The sequence below is a fragment of the Gopherus evgoodei genome, chromosome 4, assembly GCF_007399415.2.
Source record: "Gopherus evgoodei ecotype Sinaloan lineage chromosome 4, rGopEvg1_v1.p, whole genome shotgun sequence".
In the NCBI taxonomy this organism is placed as follows: domain Eukaryota; kingdom Metazoa; phylum Chordata; order Testudines; family Testudinidae; genus Gopherus; species Gopherus evgoodei.
In genome coordinates, this window is record NC_044325.1 from 8968476 (window position 1) to 8994136 (window position 25661).

Below are 25661 nucleotides of genomic sequence, written 5' to 3' on the forward strand. Positions count from 1 at the left end.
AACTTCAGTAGCATGGCGGTGATCCCGAGGAGACTAAAATGGGAAGTGAAATCTGACTTTATAAAATTATAAGTCATCTTAAGGTGACATTGGGCTTGGTTACTCAGTTGCCATCCATGGGAAAACTCTGCCATTGCCTTCTAGTTCACGAAATGGATTTTTCTACAACTATGTAAAAAACAGAGGCTTGGCTGTCTTTTTGTTTTAAAAGGAGTCTTAATTTTGCCTCTTTAACTTTTCATTCATATTTCATCGACTGCGTATGCATGCCTAGCAGTCTTCTGGCCTTCCACCACATTAGAAGCAAATGGACTTGGGCCAATTATGGCAGGAGAAAAAGCAGATGGGCTGGCTTGAAGCCTGTATACTCACTGACAGGGTGTGGAGAAGTTGCTGGCAGATTAAATGGAAGAAGAGAGTAATAGGGTGTACACAAGATCTGTAGAGCCATTTGGTGGATGGGATGACTAGGCCCAGGCAGATGGAGAAGAAGGGACTACCCAGATGGAGACAAACACAGAGCAGAAAGGCAGGGTCCTGTTGACAAATCCTCAGATGACTGTGATTTTTAGTTCACTGTTTTCCTTTCTGTTTTGGAATCTAACACTGCAGAAGGAGTAGGACTCTAGTGTGGCACTAGATTGGTGGGGTGCATGTGACCATGCGGTTCTGGTGGGACCCAACTGCGAGTGCCAATTCAGGACAAATCGCTTCAAACAGGGCAGTTACAGCCCAAGGCTGGGGTTTTTCTACCTCTAAGGCAAACCAAACCAGCCAGACATAAAGGACTTTGGTTTCATCCCACCGGCTAACCACAAGTCACATAAGCAATTCCCTTAGACATTCCAGTCTCCCAATATCACAACCAGTGCCAGTCGTCCTGGGGATGAATGGTTAAGAAAACCAACATGCCAATAAAAGAAAATGATTCTCTCAATCCCAAAGAATCAAGCCCCACACCCAGGTCAATATACACATCAGATCTTACCCACAAATCACGCTGTTGCCAATCCTTTAGAATTTAAAGGTTTATTCATAAAAGGAAAAAGGTAGAGATGAGAGCTAGAATTGGTTAAATGGAATCAATTACATACAGTAATGGCAAAGTTCTTGGTTCAGGCTTGTAGCGGTGATGGAACAAACTGCAGGTTCAAATTAAGTCTCTGGAGTACATCCCCAGCTGGGGTGGGTCACCAGTCCTTTGTGTACAGCTCAGTCTGTAGCAAAGTCCCTCCAGAGGTAAAAAGCAGGACTGAAGACAAGATGGAGATGAGGCATCAGCCTTTTATAGGCTTTTTCCAGGTTTAAGAACACTTCTTTGTTCTTACTGTGGAAAATTACAGCAAAATGGAGTCTGGAGTCACACGGGCAAGTTCCTGCATACTTTGCTTAGTTACAAGGCATATTTGCCTTCTCTCCATGGGTCAATTGTGTAGCTGATGGTCCTTAATGGGCCATCACGCAGGTGAGGCAGAGCTAACACCAACTTGTCTGGGATTTTTCCCAGAAACACAGCACAAATTTGAAACACAGATAGTATAGAGCCAATACTCATAACTTCAACTACAAAATGACACATACATATAGATAGCATAATCATAACCAGCAACCTCTAACCTGCTTTTAGACACCTTATATGACCCCCTTTACATAAGATTTGGTGCCAGATTATATCAATAACGTCACAGGGTAACACTCGACTGTTGGGGATCTGCAGTGCGGCAGCTGTGCCCTGGCGGGCCAGAAGGGGCTGCCACCTCGACATTTCCATCCTCTCTTTGGAGGCCCCATTTGATAACCAGCCCTTGCACTAATAGGCTTAAAAGAAATATTTTCCATCTGTCCTCTCTTCCAGCTGAAATGGTCCAAATCTAGATTGGTCAGACTCTCCCGTGACCGAATGCTAAGATTTCATGATCTTGTGTGTCCACATGACTAAGACCTTCTCTGACACCCCATTCCAGAACAGGAGCTGGGACCAGCTGAGAGGCAGCTGCGGAGTGTTCAAGCTGTTGGTGCTGGGGGCAACCTGGGGCTCCTCCCGTATCCCTCATCCACCTCTTCCCCACTCCCCTGCTCTGTGACCCTCACACATCCTCCTTCCCCTCCCTAAATCTTTCCCACAGCAGCCAGCCCCCACCCTATATCTCTTCCCTAACTCCCTCTCCTCCCCATCTGTGCCTCACACAACCCCCCTTCACCCTCCCCCTCTATCTGTGCCCCTCCTCCAACTCCCTCCCCTCCCCATCTCTGCCTCTCAAACAACCCCCTTCTCCCTCCCCCTCTATCTGTGCCCCTCCTCCAACTCCCTCCCCTCCCCATCTCTGCCTCTCACACAACCCCCTTCCCCCTCCCCCTCTATCTGTGCCCCTTCCCCAACTCCCTCCCCTCCCCATCTGTGCCTCTCAAACAACCCCCCTTCTCCCTCCCCCTCTATCTGTGCCCCTCCTCCAACTCCCTCCCCTCCCCATCTCTGCCTCCCACACAACCCTCTTCTCCCTCCCCCTCTATCTGTGCCCCTTCCCCAACTCCCTCCCCTCCCCATCTCTGCCTCTCACACAACCCCCTTCTCCCTCCCACTCTATCTGTGCCCCTTCCCCAACTCCCTCCCCTCCCCATCTGTGCCTCTCACACAACCCCCTTCCCCCTCCCACTCTATCTGTGCCCCTTCCCCAACTCCCTCCCCTCCCCATCTGTGCCTCTCAAGCAACCCCCCTTCTCCCTCCCCCTCTATCTGTGCCCCTCCTCCAACTCCCTCCCCTCCCCATCTCTGCCTCTCACACAACCCTCTTCTCCCTCCCCCTCTATCTGTGCCCCTTCCCCAACTCCCTCCCCTCCCCATCTCTGCCTCTCACACAACCCCCTTCTCCCTCCCCCTCTATCTGTGCCCCTCCTCCAACTCCCTCCCCTCCCCATCTCTGCCTCTCACACAACCCCCTTCCCCCTCCCCCTCTATCTGTGCCCCTCCTCCAACTCCCTCCCCTCCCCATCTCTGCCTCTCACACAACCCTCTTCCCCCTCCCCCTCTATCTGTGCCCCTTCCCCAACTCCCTCCCCTCCCCATCTGTGCCTCTCAAACAACCCCCCTTCTCCCTCCCCCTCTATCTGTGCCCCTTCCCCAACTCCCTCCCCTCCCCATCTCTGCCTCTCACACAACCCCCTTCCCCCTCCCCCTCTATCTGTGCCCCTCCTCCAACTCCCTCCCCTCCCCATCTCTGCCTCTCACACAATCCCCTTCCCACTCTCCCTAGGACCCAATTGCCCTTCTCCCTCCCTAAGCCCCGCCCACATCCCTCCGCCCCTCCTCTCCGCTGCCTGCCCGTGTCCGCCTGTGGCGCTGTCAATAAAGTTGGTTGAACGCGAGGCCTCTCTCCCGGCGGCCTCGCTGGCTTCGTCCCTCGCGCTAGCTCTGCGGGCAGCCGATTGGTCGCGGTAGCTGCCGCTCTCGGGCTTGGGCCAATGGGCGGCCTAGGACGCCCTTTTCTCCCCGCCCCTGTCCCGCTGCCTGGCGCTGCGAGCGAGCGGCTGCTGCGCCGGAGCTGAGGCCCGCGGAAGGACCATGTTCCGCCGAAAGCTGACGGCGCTGGATTACCACAACCCGGCCGGCTTCAACTGCCGAGGTGCGGGGCCAGGCCCGCGAGCCCCTCTCCCTGGACGGGCTCCACCTCCCCCAAGCTGCTCTAGGCCCCTTCCCACCGTCCCCGGGCCGCCCTGAGCCGTGCGCCCAGAGAGCTGATCCGCCCCTTCCCCCTCAGGCCTGCTCGGGTAGCCCCCCCCTCCCGGGGCGCCCCGCCCCGCCCCCCCCCTGCTCGGGTAGCCCCCCCCTCCCGGGGCGCCCCGCCCCGCCCCCCCTGCTCGGGTAGCCCCCCCCTCCCGGGGCGCCCCGCCCCGCCCCCCCTGCTCGGGTAGCCCCCCCCTCCCGGGGCGCCCCGCCCCGCCCCCCCCCTGCTCGGGTAGCCCCCCCTCCCGGAACGCCCCGCCCCCCCCTCTGCTCGGGTAGCGCCCCGCCCCCCCCTGCTCGGGTAGCCCCCAGTTTCGCCCCGCCCCTCTGTTCTGGTAGCCCCCGGGACGGCCCCCAAGTCTGGCCCCGGGTCGCCCCGCCCCCCCTCTGCTTTACTAGCCTCCGTCGCCATCCCTAGTTCTGGCCTTAGGGCGCCTCTCCCCCGCCTCTCCTGCAGTGCTCTAGGGCTGCTCCCAAATGCTCTGCGGACCCTTCGTCCCTCCCCCCTCTGCTTTTGGCACCATGGGCCTAGCTGGTAGGCAGCTGCTCCGGCCTTTATCGCTGGCTTCACGCACACGGGGTTGTGTGACCTGGCGTCCTCCTCTCCCCCTAGGAGCAGAAAAGTGTGGCGTGGGTGGATTCCCTAGCAAGGGCTGGGCTGGGGTAAGGCAGCCTTAGGAAAGGTTAATTACCAATGCTTTGTCCTTTCTGGCAATCAGGCGATGAAATAAATGTTCTTGGCCAACGTATGATAAGGCTCTTTCTGGAGCAAATAGCTATATTTTTATTTTTTTAATTCATTCATGAAGATTGTGAAGTTACACTGTCAATAGTTAGCACATGCCAGAATTCAAGTTTCCTGTACAACCTTACTTCAGCTGGGTGTTGCATTGTTCTATTGATGTGTAATTACTTGATTATATTCAATTTCTCCCCCCCCCCACTGCCATCTCAGTGCACAGGATCTGCTCAGTTAATGAACCGCTATGCAGTATTTTGTTATCTTTGTTGTTAAGGATGTGGCCCTAGACCTACCTTACTGCACACTATTCAAACCCTTCCCAGATCACAGAATTATTTCCTCATGAGCTTTTCCATGGTGCTCATCACAACAGTACCTGAGTGCTTCCCAAACAGTAATGAATTTATTTTTTCAAGACTTCTGTGGGCTAAGGTGATATTATTATATACCCATTTTGCAGTTATGGATCTGAGGCACAGATGTCCAGTTTGAGATGCCTAGTAACTGATTTTTTCAGACTGCTTCCCATTATATATTGCTTTACATGTTCAAACGCAGCTTGGATTGGCTTTGGTTGCAGCTATGTGCTCAGCACTTCTGTAGTTCAGATCCCAGGGTCTCAAGTTGAGCACCTAAAAAAATGAACATGCAATTTAGGTGCCACCTGTGAAAAGTCTGGTTTTAAGTTACCTACCTAGCATGATCTAGGAGCTCTGTGCCAGAGGTAGGGATAAAATCCAGTTCTCCAAGGCAACATTCTGCTGACTTTTTACCGTGAGACACCGTCCTTTCTCTTCCTGCAATTCCTGCCTTGTTTAGGACACGCCTTCCAACTTCTACAACCAATGAGGCACAGTTGTTCTACAGACTAGTCTCATTCACTCCTACCCCTGATTCATCCCTCAGAGCAGGTCCAATCTCCACTGAATGAGATCGTGTTCCAATGGAAAAAATGGTATGTGATCATGTAATTACAGACTATCATAATACATATGCACATGCAACCCTAATTCTGGCATTTCCTAACTTTTCAGTGCTTGATTTTTGCAACCTTAATGTTCTTTTACTACAGTCTTTTGGGTGATGTGGGTAGATAGGGCAAACTACACATCTGTTTAATCTGTGTGTTTAGTTTTAAGCTTCAGGTGGTTTGTTGTCTTATTTTTATTCCCCCCCCCCCCCCCCGGTGCCTCCTTCAGCGAGTGGAAAAGAGAGATTCTTGCATTTGCCAGCGTTGCTGATCTAAGGTGCTTTGTGGTGCACTTTGATCAACGTTGAGAATACTTTATCAAATCTATCCTGTCAGGCAGTTCCCTTTCATTTATGTTGGGAGCACTCCCCCCCCCCCTTCTGCTTTCAACAGGTTTAGGGTACATTATTCCATCAAAACTTTTTGGGGCATTGGGAACATCGATCTCCACCCCTGCTGAAAGAATGGCTCACTGCAAGGATTGAGAATTACCCTGATCTCAGGTCCAGGAGTAGAATTTACTGCAGGATATTAAGGACCGAACCTATGCAAAATAGCACTGCTGCTTTGAGGGGCCAATGCAAGATACCATAGCTTAAAAACATCAATCAATCATGTATAGAAAATAATGTTGTATATCACTGAAGAGTAGGTTGTTTTTGTTTTCCGGACCTGGTGGCCAATGAGATATTGCATTCATGTCACTTTGATAACCATCTTCCACCCCTCCCTCCATCCCCGGCCTCAATTCCAGCCTAATATAGTGATTGTTCTGTAGGACCTGTTAGATTTGAAATAAGCATTTTACATTGAATGAGAGCCAGGAAACCCAGGTCTACATTCACAAAGGGGCTTAGGTGCTTAATTTCCATGTTAGGTGCCAGAATCCCTACTGGGATTCACAAACCACTTGCTCAGCTGCTCTGAATCCTGTAGGTGCCTGAACTCACTCAATGCCTAAGCTTTTGCAATAAATGTTTTCTAGGCACCTGTGTTTCTGCCTCTGAGCATGCATAGTGCTTTCTCACTAGAGACATCCAGATGTCTAAGCTCTAGTGTGATAGATTTTCTTCTGCCTAACTTATTTGTGGGGCCTGATCTGGTAGGCATGTTCAAAGGCTATTTACTGGAACAGGCCCTGCACACAAGCTCATGTAAAATGGTTGGAGGGGAAGGAGTATCTGCCTCATGACTTTTAGTCCAGTTATTAGGGTACTTACCTGGGATATGCAAAACCCCAGGTTTGAGCCCCCACCTCCATCTGGGAGAGAAGGGATTTGAACGGGGATCTGCCACCTCTTTGAGTTTCTGAGCCATGGGCTGTTGAATATTCTGATGCGGGTCTCCCCCAGTCTCTCCTGTTGAAGCTGTTTGACCATGGATAGATAAATAGTAATTGGAGCAGTAGGAATAGATTCTGGGGCTTCCACATTCTGGATGAATGCTCTAACCGCCAGGCTCTAGAATCATTCCCATGTTTGCTCTCCCAGTCTTCTTCCTGCTCTGTCATCTGGCAAAAAATAGAATAGGCTCTGAACCCCTAGAGAGGGTTTGCAGCTGACAGTCCCAAGCAGGAGGTGGAACTGGGCATGGGGGAGCACGAGGCTTAGAGACACCACCCTCTCCCCTGTATCTCCCATTGACTAGCTTAGGCTGGGAGCTGCCTTGCCTGCTGGCTTCTGTGAATTCTATTCTGAGGCACCTATCTCCCTCCATTCATTGTATAGGGGACCTGAGCACCTAACTCAGGCTTTGTGCATCCCAGGGGTTCTTAAGGCACCTAAAAGTTTGATGTGGCAAAACTGGCCACACCCAACTTCCTTTGTGAATCTAGGCCCCACACTTCTAATATTATAAAGCAGTAATCTCTAACTCCAAGTGGCCTGGAAAATATTTGTTGCTGAAATATAGTGGAATTGAATAGGGAAACAGGATGATAATGAGAAGAATTTCATTTAATATACATCACTCACCTAATCTGCTAAAATATTTTTCTGTGTTTTTGATAACTTTAATACTGTGTAAATTTTAATAGTTCTTAAAGGGTACTTAATATATATATCTAGATAATACTCAGTCCTGCCAGGAGTGCAGGGCATTGGATGAGATGACCTCTAGAGCAGTGGCTGTCAAACTTTTGTATTGGTGACCTCTTTCACAGAGCAAGTCTCTGAGTGCAAACCCCGCCCCCCCCTTATAAATTAAAAACACTTGTTTATGTATTTAACACTACTATAAATCCTGGAGGCAAAGCAGGGTTTGGGGTGGAGGCTGACAGCTCACGACCCCCCCATATATTAACCTCATGACTCCCTGAGGGGTCCCGACTCTCAGTTTGAGACCTCCTGCTCTAGAGGTCCCTTCCAGTCCTATGATGCTATGATCTCTCTCTGCTGTAGTTCACTTTCCTATCAGAATTTGAGAAACTATTTATGACCGGTGGTCCTACTGCTGTAAGCAGTTAACCTTCTGCTGTGGAGAAAGTATGAAAACAGTATCAGACTGTTGCCCTTTTTAAAAGCCTTGTATTTTCTCTACTTGGATAGTTGTGTATCTTGAATGTGGAAGCAAGAGCTACTTATAAAATTACTATCATGGGACTCTAAAAGCCTCCCAGATCCCCATCTGACAGGATATTTTGAAAAGTGAGAACACCCATACGCTAAGCACTGAAATTTTGCATTCTGACTAAGAATGCTTTGGCAGATTGATAGAGATACTGCTGGGGCCATTATGTGTTTTGGATTTAATGTAATTTAGCACAGTATCTTAATTATATCACCCTAAGAAACTGCATGGATAGTTTTTAATATTTTAAATCTGTTCTTGTAGATCCTAGATCACTAATCAGGAAAAAAATTCTTTTTATGCTGTCTCATGAGGGGGTAGAGAGGTGTGTGCATGTATAATAATATATGAATGTTGTCTTTACAAGACAGCATTGCTGCACATTGCAAAATGTGGCATCCTTGTTTGGTTAGCAGGTCATTAAATCTGTCTTGTAACCTGTGACTTGATAGAAAAAACTGCAATTCAATGGTCTATCATTGCTTTGTTCTCCTTTCTCTTCATACTTCACTTAGTAGTAATTCTAACTAAATTTTCTAACAAAAATCTGTTCTTGTTGACTGACTAGAAGTTTTCAAGCCTATTTTTTAACATGATTAAAACATTCAAATTCTCTCAGGGTGAAAGATTATAAATTAAGGTGTATTTTTGGAATCACTGGACCACAGTATTTGAAAAGAAAAAGAATTGATTGGGAACACAGGTATTCAAATTATCTTCATTGGGTGGATCAGAATTTAAGGGCCTGCTTCTGCCCTCATTGACTTCTGTTTCTAAGAAAACATGACTTTATTCTGATTTATTATGTAGCTTATTGTTTTTATTTCTGGCTATAGATGAAACAGAATTTAGAAACTTTATTGTGTGGCTTGAAGACCAGAAGATCAGACACTACAAGATTGAAGACCGAGGAAGTCTAAGAAACATACACAATGACGAATGGCCTAAAGCCTTTGAAAAGGTAACTTTGTACCTGAAACAGTAGAACACATTATAACCTATGTGTGGTGGTGGTTTTTGGTGATAAATCATCTCTCTTTTTACTCAATGTATATGTTCGACAAATATATTTGAGACACAAGATGAGTGAGGGAATATTTTTATTGGACCAACTTTTTTTGCTGTGAGACAAGTTTTTATGCTTGCACAAAGCTGAAGAAGGGACCAACAGAAGTTGGTCCAATCAAAGATATTCCCTCATCCATATTGTCTAATATCCTGGGACCAAGGTGGCTACAATAACACCACATACAACAGATATATATGAAAGGGAGAAAATCATGAATTCTTTATTCCCTAGAGTTCTGAATATTTTACAGAAGCCAGAATGCAGGAGTAATTGAACGCTGTAATTTGTTGTGCGTAATTTTCACTTATTCCAAAAACTGGATCATGTTTAGATTTAATTGGTATCCTTACCTCTTTCCTTACTGGTTAAGGTATTTCTGCCTTTGATGCAGAAGGAAATGGACTAACTCCCCTCTTTCCCCCCCCCCTTGAAACTACACACCACGGTGGAAACTGACTAGGATCAGATAATCTTAGTCTTAGCAGCGTATAAAGGTCTACTATAGCCACCTCTATCTGTCTGCTATTTCTGATGGATAATTGTCCGCTGCCTGCAGAAAGCATGGCAGATAGCCATCAATTTATGGCAGACCTGCTGTGCATGAACACTCTTGACACTCTCCACTCTGTCTGTGTGACATCTGCATTCCTTTCTGTCTAAGGGCTCCATCCTACAAGGTGCTGAACACTCTCTGGATCTGATGCTGCAAAGCAGTTAGTCTTTTAGCACATTTATTTCAGTGGGACTGCTTGCGTGCTTCAGTGTGTTGAGGGATGAGGCAGAAATGCTGAGGACTTCGTAGGACCGAGCCCTAAAGCACTGGAAGTGTAGTTGTTTTGTTTTTCTGGCCTGTCCTCTGTTTTCCCTGCTTGTGGTGTTGGAGGAGATGTGGGGGCGACAAGGTGATGGCATAAGTATAAATTTAATTAGGATGTTTTGGAGTGTTTTAAATCCTTGTGTCTAATATTGCAAGGAAAACATCAATTATTCACTAGTTCAGAAGCAGATATGATTGCAGTAAAAGCTGTGTTATCCGGCCCTGTACCAGCCAGAAAGCTCTATAAACCGGCATTTCTAATCTTCATAGAAAGTCCAGTTTATAGTCTGGTTGGTGTGGGGCTGGCAGGCTCCCTACCTGGCTTCACATGGCTCCCCGGAAGCTGCTCCTAGGCAGAGGAACAGGCCACGAGGGGTTTGGAGTGCAGGAGAGGGTGCAGGGCTGGGGGTTGGGGTGCGGCAGAGGGCTCTGTGTGCTGCCTCCGCCTGCAGGTGCCATCCCCACAGCTTCCATTGCACGTGGTGAGTGCCCCACCCGTATCCAGCACCCTGAAACCCCTCCCGCACCCCAAGCTGCTGCCCCGAGCCCTCTCCTGCCCCCAAATCCCCTCCCAGAGCATGCACCCCCTTCTGCGACCCAGTCTCCAGCCCTGTGCCCCCTCCCACACTCAAACTCCTTCCCTCTTAGTTAACCAGCGTTTTTCACTTATCGGCACCCCCCCATTCCCTCAACATGCTGGATAAAAATGCTTTTACTATACTAAGATGAGAGACATGGATGAATTGTGGCATGAGAAGTACTGAAATGCTTCAGAGGAACCACAGTGGGAATATAACATTTCAGGATGACATCATTCATTAATACTAGCCTTCTGACAAAACTGAGCTTGATAGAAGAGGGGATTGTAGAACTATTCTGATAGATAAGCATTATTGACAATGTTGACTAATTCATGGATATGTTTCCTCCTAACCGATCATGATGATGGATGTGTTTTCCCATTTTTTTCTCCTCTGCAGTATCTGAAAGATGTTAACTGTCCCTTCAAGATACAAGAAAGACAAGAAACAATTGATTGGCTTCTTGGGTTAGCTGTTAGGCTTGAGTATGGAGATAATGGTATGGCTGATTTTTAAATACCTTTACTTAAAGGTGGTAGGGAAACTGTTATGAATGATTTTGTTGTTAATATACAGGATTGTTCAACCTAAGGCAATGAGAGCACATAGAAAGTATGTTTATTAAAAATGTGCAATTTACTTCCATCATTTTTATGAATTCTTATTTTTATTTTATAACATTTGAATAAGAGTTTTCTCCTTTCCAGAGCAACTTCTCTGCACTGATTTTAAAGAGTAAACTCATAATGTGTTTCCTAGTTTGACAACAGAGGAAGAATTGAAATCATACACAAGCTTGACTTCACTATGGGATCAGTGTGAGGCACAGAGGTGCAGAAAAGACATTTTGTCTCTTCAGCATATATTTGACCTTCAGCAGAAATAACAAGTCAAATATTCTTAGCAAGATATACTTAATTTTTTCCCCATATGAAAGCAAGTGATAATATTCCTATCCTGTTATCTAATAGGAATGGTGTCAGTTGTATAGTAAAGTGTCATACTCTGTCCATCTGATGTCCAAGGATCAGGGTCAACTGAAATGTGTGACTAATGGTCCCTTCTAGAGTGATTACTGACTGTCCCCTCCATTAATATTGAAGGGGCTCTAGCTTAGAAATCTAGTTGACGGCCTTTTTTATAGTAGTCCTTTTTGCTACAAGAATCAGTTGAATTGTTCCTTCTTGCTTAGCTAGGATGAAGACTGCCAGTTAAGAGTCTATCAAGCTTTTATCCCCTCCCTATGATGTAGCACATCTCTGCAGTTCTGCTTTGACTTTGAGCTAGTGTATAGGCAGTCATAACAATTCCTACCTGAGCAGGGTTTATTAGAATCTTACTCTTCTGGAGTTTCAGTAGTGGGAAACAACTGCAACAGCTACAAACTGATTTGTCTGCGTCTTCCACCATGTGCTGAAAATACAGTTGGCCCAATTGCAGCTAACAACGTGCATTAGTAATGCTTTTTTCTATGCTTTGAGCTCCATTAATTTTAACTAATTATTAGCTCTCACCTGAATTTTACATTCATGAAGCAAAACGGTTTTTTTGTTTTGGCAGCTGATAAATATAAGGACTCCACACCTGACAGTGCTAAAATTACTGATAATGCAGCAAAAAATGCAGAGCCACTGATAAACTTGGATGGTAAGTATGCAATAACTTTGATCGCTAGAAAAATACTTTTGTTGATGCATCTTACTTCAGTCTGTTCCACTTAAATGTACAGCCTCTGTCAATATTTTAAAAGAAGAACCTGAACGTCATATTTTAGCATTTTGGATACCAGAGAGATTCAGAAAATCATCTTCAGAGTTTTTGAAAAGTGTGGGTTCTGATATTCTAATGCTGTACTGAAAGTATCTATCTCAAGGCATGTTATGTCTTTTGATGTTCGTTTTGAAAGCTTTATTTCCCAAGACTCTCTGCATTTATAGTGAAGGAGAGACAAGTGCTAGTGATTTGCTCCGTAGTAGCTGCTCCATATTAATTCCAGTCCTTTTGAATTGGGTTGATGAAGAGCTTGTTTTGGTGAGAGAATCTTTTTTCTGTATAGCAAAATACCTAGAGTTTTATTTGGGCATGAGGAGGAAGCAATGCAAGCCAGAAGAAGGGGAAGGAGTGGGGGGGAGAATATTCTAAACAATAGTTAGTCTAGTCTAGTTAGATGTAGTCTAGTCGGCAAGGCCTGATGAAATGCACCCTAGGTACTTAAGGAACTAGCTGAAGCAATCTCAAAGAGATCACTAATAATTCCGAGAACTCAAGGAGAATGGGTTAGGTCCCAGAGGACTGGAGAAGGGTAACAATAGTACCTATCTGTAAAAAGATGGCCTGGGTAATTATAGTGTAATTTTGATCCCTGGAAAGGTACCGGAGCAAATAAAGTAACCATCAAACACATTCTCTACCCATCAACTCCTAGAAAAGTCAGGCTCTGGCTCAGACTTCAGCAAGTATAATCCTGCTCTGCAGCCAAAAAGTGGTGTGGAGATCTTCAAAAGAGACCATACATTAATAGAAATACATTTTTTTCAAGATTGAGACCGGCCTTCTGCTTATTAAGACATTTCCATGCGTTTAACATGCATACTGGGTTGAAAATAATGCTAATTACACTTCATTGCCATTTTTATTTAATCAGTTTTCAGAATACAGCTGCACTTTAATTGCTCAGCCCTTCTCAGGGTTTGCATGCTTTATAAAATGAAATGTAGATTAAACAAACACATTGTCAGATTGTGAATCCCTTACTCACCCTATGTAGTCTCATGGAATTACTCATGAAAGTAATTGTGAACTCCTTATTCAAATTTGTGATCAGTCGAATGCATGCAGAGCAAGAAATCTAACCTGCATTTTGGAACCAAATATGACAATATGTATCTATCTTGCAGTGAATAATCCTGACTTTAAGGCTGGAGTGATGGCTTTGGCTAACCTTCTTCAAATCCAGCGACATGATGACTATTTGGTAATGCTTAAGGTGAGGTTCACATCTTTAGTTTTTCATATTTTGGGAATCTGGTCTGAGCAACTAGTATCTACCAGGAAAAAAACCCACTCATAACATGGTGTGTGAAGTCAGTAACTTTTGATTTTTGGGTGCAAATAAGTCTGCTGATACATTTTGTACTTAATTTCTGGTTGGTGTAAAAGAAAAATAATCTTCCAAATTGAAGATATGGGCATTTATATTTCAAAGATATTCAACAAATGGTAGAATTCCCGAAGGCGTTAACTGAGAATTCATGTTCAGTACTTGGAATGCTTCTGAGCCGTCTAAAGCTGCTGCTTGGCACTTATTTCATGCCATTTCAGCATCTCTGAATGCTTTAAAAATGTTAATGAATGTAAACCTCACAGCACACCTGTGAGGTAAGTAATGGTGTTCCAATTCTAAAGGTGGGAGAAACTTAAGGACAGAGGCTAGGTGATGTGTCCAGAGTCTCTCAAAAAACCTGCAGCAGAACCAGAATTAGAACCTGTATCTCTTGACTTCCAGTCCTGTACTTCTTCCACATGACTGTCCTTCCACTTTGCCTTAACTAAAGCAGATTTAAATTTTATCCTGCAAATTAGTCAGACTTTCTAGTGGCCAGATAAAGTAAATTGGCTGATTGATTTTCTAATTTATGCTCCTATCCCATGTACTAATTGGAATGCACAGAAGATCTGTGGTTCAGTGGAACTCTGTAGTCTTCTATGAATCTTGGATCAAAACTGTATTCTTGCATCATTGTACTGGATTGGAGCAAACTAACCCCTCAATCTTGATAACAAAATGTGGAAATACGCTTTGTTTTGTTCAACGGCCAAAAATATGTGAGGTATTTCAGACAAATAAAAGAATAAAGTCCCTGCCCTGCAGGGCCTACAACAGGGATCGGCATCCTCTGGCACGCAGCTCGCCAGGGTAAGGACCCTGGTGGGCAGGGCCAGTTTGTTTCCTGCCATGTCCGCTGGTTTGGCTGATTGTGGCTCCCACTGGCTGCGGTTTGCTGTCCCAGGCCAATGGGAGTTGTGGGAAGTGGCGCAGGCCGAGGGACGTGCTGACACACAATTCTTCCCCAAGAAATTCAGTCACATTTAATTAATGCATTATTTTTTTAGTGACTGTCATCAGCATTGAAGCATGTGCTCTGGAATGGTGGCCAAAGCATGAATGGACATCCTAATGTTTAGCATATCTGGCACATAAATACCTTGCAGTGCCAGCTACAAAAGTGCCATGCAAATGCCTGTTCTCACTTTCAGGTGACACTGTAAATAAGAAGAGGGCAGTAAATGTAAACTAACTTGTTTGTCTTAGTGATTGGCTGGACAAGAAATAGGAGTGAGTGGACTTTGTTTTATTTCTGAGAGCAGTTTTGTAACACAATTATATTTATAAGTTGCACTCTCACAATAAAGAGATTTCACTACAGTACTTGTATGAGGTGAATTGAAAAATATTATTTCTCTTGTTTATAATTTTTACTGTGCAAATATTTGTAATTAATAATATAAAGTGAGCACTGTACACTTTGTATTCTGTGTTATAATTGAAAACAAAATATTTGAAAATGTACTAAATATCCAAAATATTTAACAAATTTCAGTTGGTATTCTATTGTTTAACAGTGTGATTAAAACTGCAATTAACTCAAAAAAAATCTTGATTTAAAATATTAATCACAATTCATTGCGAGTTAACTGATTAATGGACAGCCCTCCTATATTTGTATTATGTTTTTCTATGTAAATGTATTGAAACTTCAAAATTTGAGAGAAAAGCAGTGAATAGGACCAAAAATGTGGAGAGGACGACAAAACACAACAGGCAAAGAACATCCTGAGGAGAGCTTTTGCTTTTAACTGGTTGAGACCAGAACTCCATGTTGGCAGTTCTGGCTATATAAACTGCCCTAATTTTGTTCTTGTGGCTTGATATTGCTAGAATGTGTCAGTGGAATTGCTGTTTTGTGCACTATTTTGTGATACATAATTTCTATATGTGAACAATGTGATAATCTAAATTAATACTTGGATATTATACAATGGCTGCTTTAGAAAAGCCTGAGAGAGAACAAAAGTTCCATCTAAAATTTACTAAACCTTAGTAGCTAGTAAAGCAAAAATTCCTTGATGTTCTTTGTCCAACTAACATTTTGAGAAGTTGGCCGGGGAGCACATCTTCCTCCCAGGTACCAACAGAGCTAAAATTTTTCTTTCTGGGAAGTCTCAGCATTTTGATAGTCATCGCAGCTGTAATGATTTAATGATGAGACATCCTAAACGAATTCATATTCTTAGTCAAATTAATCTCTTAATGCCAGTTCCCCTGGTTTGAAAGAAAATTCTATATTGTGTATATCAATGTTGTAATGTCACATATCAACTTTAATCGTATGTCTGGCAACAGGAGAAATAGAAAGTGAAGTGATGCATGAAATAATTTAAGGGCTTTTGTCATCCTTGGATAACTCAGCAAGGAAATGGTGAGAGAAGCAGCTGTAATGAGCAGGTTTTTTGCTTTGTTATGGTCTAATTCTGGCTCTCCCGTATCTCTCAAATTATTTTTAGAAGACTTCATACAGACATGTATCGGTATGAATAGTCCTGGAGTGGTGCAAGTTGCCAAGTGCAGGAGCTAGTAAATTAACCAGATGGGCAGAAGGATTGTAAAATATCCAAGATCAAGGCTGTACTCCACCCACCTCATTTTTAAATATTACAAGACCTTTTGACTTCATGTTTTGTAAACAACTCAATAGCCAGATTTACTTCAGATTCTGTGTGGGTGGACGAGGGCTCAGACTATGGCAAAGGGCTCCCAGCCGCAGAAAGCACCTTCACTGGAAAGTTTCCAGTAGTGCAAAATTTTGTGGGCCTTGCAGCTGGCACCAAAGCCTCAAAAATAGGTACTGCTGACTTGAGAGGGGACCATGGCTAGTTCATCCTGGGGATGAGCCAGCCTCTGGTTGAGGTTAAAGCTTACTTCCTTGGAGTACGGGAGAGACATGCATCAACATGGAATTCTTACTTTGGTCTTCCAACTTTGTTTCCTAGGCAATTCGCATTTTGGTTCAAGAGCGCTTGACTCAGGACGCCATAGGAAAGGCAAATCAATCGAAGGAGGTAAGTGAGTGAATGTAACGCAAGTCCACTTGATGTAATGAGTTTTTACAGTATTCAATCAAGTACATTTAAATATAGAAATAGATGTTGTTTCTGGCTAGAACTTGTATGCGGTAGCGCTCAGGTAGGCGAGGTAGAAGATTATTTATCCACTTCATTCAGCAAACCTGAATCTGAAAGACCAAAGGAAAAGTCACACACAATACTCAAATGCATGTGATTTTTTTCATATTACAAATATAGCTATATTTGTAAATGATAGTTATTTAAACAAGTTTACTGCTTAATGGGGTGTAATCACAATCCTCTAACATGACAGTAATGTACACAACCACAGGTTTCAGCATCATCATTTCAGTGGAATAGGAAGAGGTGTCCTGGACTGACCCTTATTTCCAAGTAATAGTGATGGCTAAATAAAAAAGTGGAAGTATTTTATTTTCTTCCCTGTAGTGTAGAATATGCTGTTTCTAGCTTCTCATGTGACTTTTGTGGGAGTTGGGGAGGGAATCTAGACATTTTTCCCCTACTAATTCAAAAGAGAAATGACTGAGATGTATAATTCCATAATTAAAGAATTCCATGAATAATATATCTATGAAAATATGGCTACGGAGCAATTTTGAATCCTGATATGTTTGTAAGACATTCAGAATGCGTTTGTCCAAACACTGCAAAAGGAATGTTCAGAGAGAACAATTCTGGTTTATCAGAGTCATTTCTTAAACATTCTGGCCATTCAGTCCAGTACTTGCACTACAATCTGCTGGTGTGGTGTACAGAGTTCAGATAGTAAAGGCAACTTGTAACCTTTAGGGAAAAGCATTGTCCAGAACTGTTCCTAAAGAGCAGCTATATATGCTCAAGAGATGCAGGTCCCTTCATCCCTCATGACATCTACATCATAGCAGCACCTGCTGTATGATAGATAATCAGTAGATGCCACTTCCTGTATTTGTTAATTGGTGAGTACAAATGAGTCTTGAGTTGTAACCCACGCTGACTAAGCACTGGTGCAATAAACAAAGGCCTTAGATGCACATGTGATGGGTTCCACCCGGAACTGGGGCAGCACTGAGCCCTCTGACCCACCAGCCTGGGCTCCCCCTCTTACTGTGCTGCTAGGACAAGCTGTGGCCTGCTCCCAGTCCTACACTCCCACATTCACACAGACAGGGACACACTGAGCATGCAGGCTGACTAGCCACTGCATGAACCAACAATAGAGAGACTACAGCCAAGATACCCCCAGCTTCCCAACCTAGGACCCCAGAGCTGTACCGCTCTGCCCTGGTCAAAACGCCAACCAGTATGTGTGTGTTATCCAGTTCACCTCTCCCTCAGTGTGTGGAGAGGAATATGCAACCAAGTTGTGTTAACCAAGCTGAGATTTTTCCCCAGACACTTCACTTAAAGGCACATTGGTTTAGATCAAAACATAAAACAGGTTTATAAACTACAAAAAGATAGCTTTTAAGTGATATCAAACAGATCAAAGCAGATTACCTAGTAAATACACAAAACCACAAACTAAACCTAAGATGCTAGAAAGACTGGATATGAATTAGCGATTTCTCACCCTGACTGATGATACAAGCAGGCTGACAGATTCTCAAGGCACAAGCTGTACTTGCTTTATAGCTGGGCTCCCCGCCCCCATTCCAAATCCTTTTCTTTCAGAGCTTCTTTCAGCTGTTGAGTTGTGGGGAAGTGAAGAACAACAGATGATGTCACTCCCTGCCTTGTATAGCTTTTCCATATAGTGAGAACCCTTTGTTTCAAACTTGGTTCCCAGACCAGTTTGTGGAAAAAATACAGGTACCCAAAATGGAATCTAGAGTTATGTGGTCTGGTCACATGCCCTTGCGTCATAGCAGCCATTACTTACAGGGGGTCTGGAGTTCTCAGGATGGCTCACCAGGGTGGGGGGATAAGCTTTTCCGAAGGCTTATTGTCTTTCCTAATGGCCCATTACCCTGAATAGGCCCTTCACCACCAGCTGACTAGGCTGGAAACATGTTGCCTAGTGGGTGTTACCCAGGTGTGACCACACGTGAAATACAGATATAGTCAATATTCATAACTTCAAATACAAAAACAATACACGCATACAAACACGATAATCATATTTAGTAAATCATAACTTTTCCAATGATACCTTAAATGAACCATCTTGTATGAAATGCATCAATCTTATGCCATAATCATATCCTAATAATACTGCTATGATGAATATTGGGTGTAGTGTCACAATACAGTAGTGGTTGAATTAGATTTTAAAACTATTACAAGAGAATGTGAACAGCTGAGATTACTATATCAATGTCAGTTTTAGGGTGTTAAGCATGTAAGAAATTGAAAGCTAACCCTGTGCTGCTGTTGCTTACGTCCCTGTAGTGTTGGAGTAGAAAAACAGAAGTTTGATATCCTTTTTCCCCCCCCTCCCCCGACACACACCCACCAGTAACTGCTATAAGGAAACATAGTCCTCTTCTTTGTTTGGGAGAGGTTAGAATTCCATTTTCTTTATTTTTGGCAATCAAGGTTACCTGTTAATATTGTTTAGTTCCCAAAGGTGTGTGTAGCCCTTCACAGAAGGCATAGAACGAGCCAGTAACTAGCCGAGGATGCTTATGGACTAAATTTTAGAGTGATGCGAGTGACAGAGACAAACAGGAGGAAATCGTTTTGTGAGAGGGTGAGCGTTTCGGTACTCAGATACTCAGTTAATGCATGTACACAACTTGGGAAATGATGTTAGCAGAATAAATGGATTATATAATGATCCTTCCACAACACACCTTTTAGGAAGAAGAAAGACCAAAGGTTGCAATTCACATTGTACTGTGCCAAATTGATCAAAATGTCTCAAGAAGTTGAATCATTAGGAACTTAATGGGATAGAGAGGATAACAAACTTTTCAGAGTTAGCTCAGATTGGTAGTGTCCAAAGTTGGGCAATTTGATGGCTGTTGAATAACTGCTTTCGGTGAAACTATGGTCTGATCCTGTGCCCTGGGGACAAGACTCTGCAAAAAAAATTGTCATTCTGACATTCTTGGCAACCTCAACACAATGACTAAGGATTAAATGGATGTAGAAGTGGAAGTCCTAGAGATGATTTCTCCAACTGAAGGATGAGGCATGCTGCCAGGACTGCATGGGGAGACTTGCACAACCCACTTGTTTTTCCCAGCTCTGTGAATAAACTGAAAACTTCACTGGGTTAGGACTGTCAAAAAATACATCTTTTAAGATCAGTAGATTTCCTTATTTAAACATGGACTAGATTTTTCTTTTTTAACTGACACTTTATCTCTAGGTCAATATTTAATCAGAGTCTAGACTAGGATTCTGATTATACTGCTAGCTGAAGAGAAACTTTTATCGGTGACTTTGGAGTCCGAATACTTCCCAATTCCTGTAATGTACCTCAGGTATATTTGAAATATGAAAACAAATTCCATCTATAAACATAAACTTTCAGTACAAGATAATTCAATTTGTATGACAGTATTTAAAGGTTTGCGATCAGTATCCGTACTGTAAAGTCTTTACAGTAGACGCAAGGGAGAGGAAGTAGTTACATTAATTATTTTGGTGTCTTGCCACAAGACCACATTCTCATCCCTTCATAAATCCTCTTTATGGCACAAAGGGGATATAAAACTGCCTTAAGACAGCATCTGATTCCTGGGGGTTTTCTGACATGGAGTGTGTCAGAGGTAGGAAGGGGTAGGCTAAGCCAACGTGCTGCAGTGAACCTGGCCAGCAGAGTGGCTGTTTGAGAGGGCCATTAATGGTCAGCACAAGTTAATTAGCACCCCAGGGGCTGGTTCAGGAGCGCAAGTTTAAAACGGACACAGGCATTTTTACCACCATATTGTCTAGACCAGAGGTGGGCAAACTACAGCCTGTGGGCCACATCCGGCTTGTGGGACTGTCCTGTCCAGCTCCTGGCCTGGGAGGCTCACCTCCAGCCTCTCTCCTGCTGTCCCCTCTCCCCTGCAGCCTCAGCTCACTTGCTCCGCCTCCAGTGCTGTGCTCTGGGCGGTGGGGCTGTGACCTTCTGGGACAACGCAGCTGCAGAGTCCGGCCTGACCTGGTCTCTGTGCTGCGTGGTGGTGGCAGCGGCATGGCCCAGCTGCAGCCGGGCGGCACAGCTGTAGCATTGCCAGCTACCAGTGCTCCAGGCAGCATGGTAAGGGGCAGGGAGATTGGATAGAGGGCAGGGGAGTTCGGGGGGGCGGTCAGGGGGTGGGAGTGTGAATGGGGTTGGGGCAATCAGACTACAGGTTGGAGGAGAGAGGAGATGGAGAGAACATTGCATATAAAGGACCATTTACTTTCCCCATGCTCTAGGAGCCTCTCTGTAGCTGGACTGAGGGTGTTGTGCTGGATTTAACTTAATATGCTTGGTTCAGCTATGACCTTTCAATCTTACATAAGTTGAACTGCCTTAGTAATTGGATTGTTCCCTCTTGTATTATCATTTCCATGGACTTCTGTCTCCCAGCCAGTAAAATCTCAGCTGAAACGCTTAGGCCTGGTCTGCCCCTAAATTTAGTCACGTCACTCAGGGCATGAACGTTTTTCATAGCCCTAGATGTGTGTAGGCCTACAGAAGTCTTCTTCCACTGATGTACCTACCACTTTTCGGCAATGTAGATTATCTGCATCTAGGGAAAAACCCCTTTTTGTCAATATGGGAAGTGTCTAGACTATGGCTCTGTAGTGGCATAGCTGCAGGACCGTAGCTGCACCCGTGTAGTGTAGACAATCTTACAGTGGTGCCACTGTAAGATTATCTTGGCATTTGTATTAGCAACACTGTAGAAATAGGACTTAGAAACTTGGCTACAGAAATCTACTCCCAAGCTGAAAGCTGGCAGAGCACTTAAGACATTTTTGAACAAACGGATGGATATTTTTAAGTGGATCAGTGTTGCCTGCTTAAGATGAGTTTACAACATGATTGATTTGCTCTTGGTATTTTGAAATTAAAACACTAAAATATGGCAGTTGCTCATTAGCAATGATTATTTGAGAAGGCCTAGATTTTGAGTGCTAAGTGTGCATTTGAATGGCTAGAGATGTTACCTATTGGGTAAAACTGAATTTTGGATGTTCCCAATTCTTGGACTGTGGCATAGTCAGCTTTGACAGTAAAATGCAAGATATTTGCATTAAAATCAGATTAACTGGGCAAGTTAAGAATTCCTGGTTAAGAATACGAACACCTTAATGCCTTGTGTAACACAGGTTTAAAGCAAGACTTTGTGATGTTTTGGGTAAATAAAATCAATTGATGGAAACTGCATCAGTCAGCAATGATTATGGTCTATAAAGAATTGCACACCTGAAAAGCTGGTCCACAGAATAAACCTTTGCTCATCAAAGATGGATGGTGTAACCTATTGAACATGGAGGCAGAATGTCTGAGTGAATTGAAAAAACGCTTTCAGGAGCTTCTGAACTGCCCCATCAGAGCTGCAGTTCCAGGAGGATGCGAAGAGTCCAGTGACCACCCCTCTGTGTAATGTAGAATCTGTCACTGTCAAGGAGGTTTGAAGCTCAGCATGTAAGCTCAAGAATGGCTGTGCTGCTTGTATTTGTCTCATAACTGCCGAGCTGTTCAAGCATGGCAGGGATTTCATCGTGGGAGTGGCTGGTCCATATTATTAACCAAGTCTGGAGTCATGAGAAACTACTCATGACTGGCGCCAGTCTCCCCTTTTGGAAAGGAAAAGGCGATTCTCTGGTGTGTTCCAAACATTGTGCAGTGCTTTTGGTTTTTCCCTTCCAAACAAACTGTTCCTGCTGGTAGTTCTTGAGCGTGTTAAGCGTGCCATAAGGAATCTATGCCATTTACATCCAGTTGGGTTTATACCTGGCCAATCAATCACTGAGCAGAGTTTTATCATTAGACCAATTTATTAAAAAGGCCCAAGAGTTTCAGCAGAGGAAAGATGAAGTGCCTACAGCCTTTATAGGTTTAAAAGCTGCCTTTGACTTTGTTGGTCGTTACTTCCTTTGGCTGCTGGTGTACCTCGCAAGCTCCTCGATCGTCTCGTAGAAATGCTGTGCCAAAGTGACAGACGCGTCCGCATAGGTGCTAGGATGTTCAGCTGGTTTGAGTACAACTACGGCATCCACCAAGGGTGCATGACTGCTCCAGATCTGTTCAACACCATTATTGACTGACTAATGGAAGCCATCATTAGCTGCATACTGAGAGTTGTACTGTCAGACTTCTGCATAGCAAGCTTGGAATATGCGGATGATGTGGCTATATTCCCATCCTCACAAACTAACCATATCAATGCCCTGAAAGTCTGCTTTCAACTGACTTGAAGCCCAAACTGATTAAAGTGGCTAATGGATCTCTACTTCCTCCCATCATAATCGAGGGACAAGAAGTTGAATTCGTCAGCCTATTTGAGTATCTTGCCTTTGTGTCACCAAGAAGAGAGGTTACCTGGCTGAGACAAAACATCAAATCAGCAAGCTACTGGGTGTTATGTATGCTCTCTGGAAACCTCTGGCCACATATCAACTCTTAAGATTCAAATCTATCAAGCAGAAGGGGCTTTTGTCCTTTCCTGTGGCTTTGAAACCTGAGCCACCACAGACACATGCTCCAGCTGAATACTTTTGGACGTGAAACTACGGCAATGTATTGAAGGCATATGGTGATTTCATCACATTACGAATGAGTATGTCAGGCAACAGACCAGCCACTTGCCGATATCTTCCCAAATGACTCCACATTGGCTCATGTGGCTTGGCCATCTGATCTGTATGCCAGAGTCCATACTAGCCTGCCGGGCGTTTGCATTTAATCCAATAAAAGCTGGATGTAGAAGACCTCGTGCCTCAAACTGGAGGGCTGTTGTTGCGTCCAACCATGTCGGCCTCAGTATAGAGCAGGCCACAACGATGGCAAACCAGGCAATTCAATGTGCGCTCTATGATCAGGTGAGATAATGAATGAATGTAGGGAATGGTGTTAAGGAGGAAACTCTCTCTCCCTTTTATGTTCAGCTAGATTACACATTGCACTACACTGGGTCAAACGCTGTCCTTGTGGGGAACACGGTACTCAGGTGGGTTCAATCAGAATGATCACATTTGTGTTGTAGTTGGGCAAAATTATGGTCTGTCTTACTCCAAAGTTATTTAGTCAGTCTGATTCTCCCTCCCCTCCACCCCCTCTAGCATTTATAATGGCATTTTATTTTATTTTTTTCTTCAAGGGTTTGCCTGTTGCTTTAGAAAAGCACATTCTTGGTTTTGACACAGGAGGTAAGATTTTTATTTTTTATATACTGTTTTAAACAGTGATGCTGCATTGGACTAAGTACATAGTTAGTTAATCTTTAGAAGTACATGATACGTACAGTAAAAAGGCATTTTTCCAGAAGCCAAAAGGGATGTTTTTCTTACTTTACAGAACTTTTGTAAATAAGTTCTCTTCCATCTTCTGTTGGAGCATAAAAGTAGACGACTATATTGATGGAGAAGAACAGGGGTGGCCATACTTTTTGGGCCGAGGGCCACATCTGGGTGGGGAAATTGCATGCAGGGCAGGGGGTTGGGGTGTAGGAGGGGGTGTGGTGTGCAGGAATGGGCTCATGGCAAGGGATTGGGGCAGAGGAGGGGTGCAGGGTGTGTGAGGGGGCTCAGGGCAGGGGGTTTGGGTGTAGGAGGGGTGCAAGGTGCAGGCAGGGGGCTTAGGGCAGTGAGTTGGGGCGTAGGGTGCAGGAGGTGTTCAGGGTCTGGCCCAGCGCTGCTTATTTAAAGCTGCTCCAGGGTGGCAGCGGTGCATACCGGGCCAGGGCAGGCTCCCTGCGTGCCTGCCCTGTCCCCGGCCCCGTGTTATTCCAGGAAGCGCTGTGCCCCCTGGGGGAGGGAGGGCAGAGGGCTCAGCATGTGCTGCCCTTGCAATGCCTCCAGATACCTCCCCCGAAGCTCCCACTGTTCCTGGCCAATGGGAGCTGTGGGGGGCAGTGCCTGGAGCAAGGGCAATGCATGGAGCCCCCTGCCCCCCAACCTGGACGCTGCAGGGATGTGGTGCTGGCCACTTCTGAGAGCGGCATGGGACCTATAGCGCCACGAGGGACAATCGTGCGGCTGGATCCAAAGCCTTGAGGGGCTGGATCTGGCCCACAGGCCATAGTTTGCCCACCCCTGGAGTAGAAAAATATATCTCAGGATGATAATGTTTACATGTTGCTGCCCTATAAAGACTGACATTTTATTGTAGGAGGGATTTATCCTTTTAACAAGACACTGTCAAAACCTTGTTTCTCCTGGCAGAGGACTTCTGTTGATTTAATGGTTGCCAAAGGGACTAGTGTTGATCTGCTGTGTTTTTGATTATTGGTCTGCAGGTGGCATGCTTCAGCCAGACGTAATAGTACAAACTGATGTGCTATGTTTTAGTGAATAATGGTCAACTGTCTGTCTAGTCTAATCTGACTGGCACAGATATCCCTTTTCCCATTAAACTCCTACTCAAACTAATTCATTTTCAGGTCTGCTGCAGTTCCTTTGTTCACTTAGTTTGTGCTCTGAGCTTTTCATACAGCTGTGAATTGTTTTAGAAATTGTCTGTTTCCATGTTTTTAAAGGGAAGGTACTTATTAACCATTAATCTGTATCTCCTTTTTCCAATGAACTAGATGCTGTCCTTAATGAAGCTGCCCAAATTCTTCGATTGCTGCATATAGAGGAACTCAGAGAGCTGCAAACAAAAATTAATGAAGCCATTGTAGCAGTTCAGGCAATTATTGCTGATCCAAAGACAGACCACAGACTGGGGAAAGTTGGAAGATGAGCAAGTTAAGACTGTAGTCTCCTGTGTACTTAGTACTGTTAGGAACTATGTACAACTCTGGCATGCAGTCTGAAATGGATAGTCCACTGCTTTGAAAGAAAGCAAAGAGGAAATGGAATTCTGACTGGTCTAGTGAATTATTACCATTTTTCTTTAAATAAAGTTGGGGAAATAGCAACTTATAGCTCAACAGAACAATTTGTATCTAAGTGTAGTAGTCACTTGTCACTTATT

General features: G+C 44.4%; 1 protein-coding gene across 2 annotated transcripts; it reads left to right on the top strand.

Annotated features, from left to right (window-relative positions):
• The first annotated feature begins 3450 nt into the window (after positions 1 to 3450).
• Positions 3451 to 25603, top strand: RTRAF (RNA transcription, translation and transport factor). Of its 2 annotated transcripts, XM_030562878.1 has the most exons (9): positions 3451 to 3620; positions 5283 to 5418; positions 8838 to 8962; positions 10868 to 10967; positions 12029 to 12115; positions 13366 to 13454; positions 16520 to 16588; positions 23845 to 23893; positions 25273 to 25603. In XM_030562878.1, exons 2-9 carry the CDS (start codon positions 5391 to 5393, stop codon positions 25425 to 25427), a joined length of 702 nt encoding a protein of 233 aa, XP_030418738.1. In that variant the 5' UTR covers positions 3451 to 3620; positions 5283 to 5390; the 3' UTR covers positions 25428 to 25603. The 2 variants fall into 2 exon arrangements, with proteins under 2 accessions (XP_030418738.1, XP_030418737.1); XM_030562877.1 differs by lacking the exon at positions 5283 to 5418 and having other exon boundaries at positions 3454 to 3620.
• Positions 25604 to 25661: the final 58 nt, after the last annotated feature.